The sequence below is a fragment of the Octopus bimaculoides genome, chromosome 9 (assembly GCF_001194135.2).
Source record: "Octopus bimaculoides isolate UCB-OBI-ISO-001 chromosome 9, ASM119413v2, whole genome shotgun sequence".
NCBI lineage: Eukaryota > Metazoa > Mollusca > Cephalopoda > Octopoda > Octopodidae > Octopus > Octopus bimaculoides.
This window is the reverse complement of record NC_068989.1, coordinates 84,864,530-84,870,401: the sequence shown is the minus strand read 5'-3', so window position 1 is coordinate 84,870,401 and position 5,872 is coordinate 84,864,530. Positions and strand designations below refer to the sequence as shown.

Sequence of the window (5,872 nt, the reverse complement as noted above, 5' to 3'; positions counted from 1 at the left end):
TTCTCTGCTGTAATATTTCACATACACATACATGTATCACTCACATACACACTTTTCTTTGTATGACGGCCTGTCTTTGATTATGTTCTTATATGTCACATTCACACTCTCACACAGACATACATCTTTAACGCTACAATAAATATCTCTGTTATTCATCTAATACGGTTGTGGTCTTTCATTACTGGTCATCTATGTTATCGTAGCATAACATATCATGTATATCATCATTGATATATAATTTTGTGTTCGACCGTGTGACGCGTTTAAATAAAAGGAGTCCTCTGTTTTTCCATTTGTCACCATTTCTCCTTTTTGAGTTCGCATGGTCGTTTCCTTGCATAGTGAAACCACCTCTCTCATGGTTATTTATTTTACAAATGTGAGCGTAACAGGGAACAACTCTTTCCCGCCTTGCTGTGTCATCACCTGACTGACTATTATTTACGCGGCAATTGTCTCCAGTCCTTTCGCCCCAGGATGCAAACCGACCAACTGTGGCCCTCTAATACGGTCATGTGAGAGAGTGTTTTTATGATGCTCCCTGGAGCCTCCTTGTACCTATAAATAGTTTAAATTATCCGCGCCAGTTCGTCGCAGCTACAGATCTTCTAAGATCTGGTCGTTGACCACACACGTAACACAGCCAGCCAGTTCCAGCGGCGACATCAACAGCATCGTTCAACTTCCCCAGCGTCAACACGACTCTACGTACACAAGCTACCAAACAGCCACCGCAGCTTCTCAACCCTGTTTGTGTGATTTGCTCACCATGAAATTAACAGCCAGAACTCAACCTGCGAAGAACATCTGTATCAAGAATCCGGCCCGGCATCAAAGCCTCAACTGCACGACAAGTGACTTAGCTCTGCCGCAACCTTAACCTCTTATATACAGACAATCTAACTACTGTGTACCTTAACAGAACTGGTATCTTATTATCCTGTGTTACAGACTCTTTCTATGCTTTCTATCTCTTGCATTCACATACATATATTTGTACACATACACTATTTTGTTTACATGATGGCCTGTCTTATATTGTGTTTTATTATGTCGCATTCACACACACACAGACATACAGTTTAATGCCCCAATAAATCTTACTGTTATACATCTTTATCGGTTGCGTTTCTATCGTTTTCCTTACTGGCATTCCTTCGCATTCCGCATGCAAATTCTCTATGTTATAGTATTATAACATATATCATTATATATTTTGTGTCGACCGTGCGACGCGTTAAAAAAGGAGCCTGTTTTCCATTCGTCACCATTTCTCCTTTGGTTCGCACTGTCGTTTCTACATGTTTATAGGGTGGGGTGCAGAGAGGAAAGGTTGGTAAAGACAATTTTTCTGGTTTGATTTAAAAGGTGTAGCCTAAACACTCATAAGGACCATCTAGGAAGCAAGTCAGACAAGAATATCACCCATGTTGACCATATAAGTGTGTGAGGGCCTGTAACAAGGGATATGGTCACTGGTCCAGCCTTTGAACTAATTAAGAGATTATAGTATGTAGAGAGTATAGGTGTAGGAGTGGCTTTGTGGTGAGAAGTTTGCTTCCCAACTACATGGTTCTGGGTTCAGTCCCACTGTGTGGCACCTTGGGCAAGTGACCAAAGACTTATAAGTGGATTTGGTAGAGGAAACTGAAAGAATGCTGCCACATATATATATATATATGTGTGCATATGTGTATGTGTGTGTGTGTGTGCGTGTGGCTTTGTGTCTGTGTTTGTCCCCAACCAATGCTTGACAACTGGTGTTGGTGTGTTTACATCCCCATAACTAAGCAGTTCAGCAAAACGGACCGATAGAATAAGTACCAGTTTTAAAAAAGTAAAAGTGTTGGGGGTTAATTCATCTGACTAAAATCCTTCAAAGTGAAGTAAGTAAAATAAAATGGAATAAAATGAAAAATAATGGAATCAGCTGTAGGACCATTTACCTTTACTGTAGAGACGTACTTGTTGAAGTGTATTTTCGCTGGAACCATAGACTGTGGAGCCATCGATGTAGCTTGTTGCTTCGTTAAGTTGTTGACGGACATCTAATGTGGATGGTAGGGAAAGATAACATGAGAAGTAATAAGGAAATAAAGGCAGAAACTTTAACTCCTTAGCAGTTAATCTGGCCTTATCTGGCCCAGATATTCTACTTGGTTTATGTTAAAACTGATAAGATACAACCTCTCACACTTATTCTTAAAATGTGGCTGTGTGGGAAGAAGCCTGCTTCTCAGCAACATGGTTCCAGGTGCAGTCTCACTATGTGGCACCTTGGGCAAGGTGTCTTCTACTATAGCCTCGAGCTGACCAAAGCCTTGTGAGTGGATTTGGCAGATGGAAACTGAAAGAAACCTGTTGTATATACATATGTATATATGTGTGTGCCGGTGGAATGTAAAAAGCACCCACTACACTCTCAGAGTGGTTGGTGTTAGCAAGGGCATCCAGCAGTAGAAACATTGCCAGATCAGATTGGAACCTGGTGTGGTCTCCTGGTTTGCCAGACCCCAGTCAAACCGTCCAACCCATGCCAGCATGGAAAACAGAGGTTAAACGATGATGATGATGATGATGATGATGATGATCCTGAAGAAACTGCACCAGTTTTATAGCAGGGTTGAAATTGCAACAGTTACTAATCAGTGCAGTTGAAACGTGTGTAGGTCTATTTGAAGTTGTATATGTATTTATTTCTTTATTGCCCACAAGGGGCTAAACATGGAGGGGACAAACAAGGACAGACAAAAGGATTAAGTCAATTACATCGACCCCAGTATGTAGCTGGTACTTATTTATGGCTTTTATGGGTGCTGGTTTCACATAAAAAGCACCCATACCAGTGCCACATAGACATACCCATGCTGATGTTGCACAAAAGCACCCAGTACACTCTGCAAAGTGGTTGGCATTAGGAATGGTATCTGGCCATAGAAACCATGCCAAAACAGACATGGAGCCTGGGCAGTGCCTGTTAAACCATCCAACTCATGCCAGCATTGAAAACGGATGTTAAGTAATAATGACGACGATGGTGATGAATATGAAGATGATGATGATGATGATATATAAGGTGAGCTGGTAGAATTGCTTGCATGGCAGAAAAAATACCAGTTAGGCACTGTAGTTCATGTAATTGACTGGCCCATTCCCCCTAAATTTCAGGCCTTGCAGCTAAAGTATATCATCTTACCTGAGTTACAAGATAACGAGGTGGTAGGTGTAGAACGGAGGAAATGGAGACATGTGATGTTTTTGCGGCTAAAGAAACTGTCATTGGTCGGCACTGAGATTGGTAAACAGTCTGTTCTGTAATAAAAGACTTTGGTATAAATATATAGTAGAAAATGTGGATCTTATTTCTGCGAAGGGAAATTGGATTGATATTCTGTCTAGAACTTGACTGCATAGATAAACATTGCTAATATGTTATATTAAAATGAGAACAGATTCATAAATAAATCAAAATAATAAATACAAAGTTTGGAGGGTGTATAAAATAAAGGTTGCATAAAATAAACACAAGTAAAACTGGATACAATTCTGTTAAATTGAAGAAAGAAAGTTGTAAATTTGACTTACTTATTTTTGTTTTCAGATTGGCAGCAGTTGACCCTTATAGCTCCTGGTGAAAGAAATTATATATATATATATATATATATATATATATATAGATGTGTGTGTGTGTGTGTGTGCATGAGAGAGAGAGAGAGAGAGCCATACCTGCTGGTACTCATTTTTCACCTGAGTAGATTGAAACAACGAACACTCTAACCACTAGGCTACCTAGCTTCACATGCACGCATGCAATGTGAGTAGAACATACAGGATAAATAGAACTCAATACATGGGTAGAAAGAGGCAGGAGTTTCATGAATGGCACTTGAGAGAGAGAGAGAGAGTTGGTGAGTGGATAAATAACAGCGAACATTCCTTGACGAAAGGACCCAATATTGGGGTACAAACAGCAACAATTGCAGAACATCATGGCTTCAGCATGCAAAAACGACAGGACTTGATATATGGCTGGACAAACCAATAAGCTGATTGATTTAAACCGGAATGTCTGTAAAATGACACTATTCGCCATAATTCTTAGTGATTGACAACCAGAACTATTTAAATATTGGAGCCAAATTGCAGCCAATATGGAGAACATAGCAGTAGAACTGGTGCTGGCTGTAAACTCTACATTCTACAAATGGTAGGTGGTATCTGGTCAAAAATATTTCACAACTCAGCAGGTGATCTTATCACTAGTTTCAAAGATCACATTCCTCAGTGGAGAGGATACTTTGAATGTTTGCTCAACGGAAATCCACTTAGCATTTATTGGAACATTAACCAGATTACGATGCTCTCTGTGATGATGCCAACACTCAAAGAGAGTAATATAAGGATCAGAAAACTATAGCTGGATGCCCTTCTTAACATCAACCACTTTACAGAGTGTACCGGGTACCTTTTCCATGGCACCAGCACCAGTGAAGTTACCAAGTAACTTGCAAGGCAAGACCCTTTCTCTCAACTGAAGGGAGTAGTATTGGGGAACAGAAAGGGTGTGTTGCATTGCAAAAAAATATTAAAAAATAAGAGGCTTTCTTTATAAGCAAACTTTATACTCACCAAGATCTCCTTTGCCCATGACAAACTGCGTGAAATCATGGGACATGAACTGTCCAAAAAATACTGTAAATAGGTTGATGTCTGTCTCCCGCACAGTCTCATTGTTGGGGTCAAAGACAGTGGTACTGATAGCTCTTGCGCTTGGTAGAGGCTGTCCAGTTACATCGTGGCTACGAGGACTCCCTTTTCCTAGGGAAAATATAAAGATTTAAGATTAAAGAAAATTGCCAGTTTCTGTTGTGTATTTTGGATTTTTGTGAGGGTCCATGGCTTAATGGTTAAGGTGTTGCCCTCTTGAAGGCTAGATCATGTGTTCGATTCCCAGACCAAGCAGCGTGTTGTGTCCTTGAGCAAAACACTCCATTTCACATTGTTCCAGTCCCCATTCCAGTAAAGGTGGAATGTTGGCCTGCTTGCCTAACCAGTGAGGTGGCGTGATTTGAAAAGCTAAAACAATGCAAAGTGCATTGTGATTAGTGATGTGTAACAACATCTGGTCGGTCATGTGATCATGTGATTTTGGATTTTTACTGTTTTAGTTTCGTTTATGTTATATTTATCTGGCTGTGACAGTTTATACGGTGTAGAAGTATTTCTATAACAGGACACTGTTATGCTTACAACTGACCACTCAATAATGTCCACTCTACAACTGACCATTTAGCAAATTTGGTAGAGAGGAGAGACAAAGTGATTATATCAACTCTAGTACTTGACTGGTACTTTATTTCATCGAATCTAAAAGAACAAAGGGAAATGATGCTCTCAGTGGGATTTGAACTCAGAATGTGAAGAGTGATAGCTATATTCTCTTACTTGTTTCTGTCATTTGACTGTGGCCATGCTGGAGCACATCCTTTAGTCGAACAAATCGACCCCAGGGCTTATTCTTTGTAAGCTTAGTACTTATTCTATTAGTTTCTTTTGCTGAACAGCTAAGTTGCAGGGATGTAAACACACCAACATTGGTTGTCAAGTGATGGTCAGGTGACAAACACAAATACACAAACATCATCATCATCATCATCATCATCATCGTTTAACGTCCGCTTTCCATGCTAGCATGGGTTGGACGATTTGACTGAGGACTGGTGAAACCGGATGGCAACACCAGGCTCCAGTCTGATTTGGCAGAGTTTCTACAGCTGGATGCCCTTCCTAACGCCAACCACTCAGAGAGTGTAGTGGGTGCTTTTACGTGTCACCCGCACGAAAACGGCCACGCTCGAAATGGTGTCTT

General features: G+C 40.4%; 1 protein-coding gene across 1 annotated transcript in view; it reads right to left on the bottom strand.

Annotated features, from left to right (window-relative positions):
* The window catches only part of LOC106878493 (chorion peroxidase), a 27,674-nt gene that overhangs the window by 7,335 nt on the left and 14,467 nt on the right, over positions 1-5,872 (bottom strand). Inside the window, exons 6-9 of the mRNA XM_014927715.2 lie at positions 4,633-4,821; positions 3,589-3,631; positions 3,200-3,315; positions 1,950-2,051 (exon numbers count right to left, since the gene is read on the bottom strand). Of these exons, the coding sequence (XP_014783201.1) occupies positions 1,950-2,051; positions 3,200-3,315; positions 3,589-3,631; positions 4,633-4,821 (450 nt within the window). The remainder of the gene's footprint in view (positions 1-1,949; positions 2,052-3,199; positions 3,316-3,588; positions 3,632-4,632; positions 4,822-5,872) is intronic.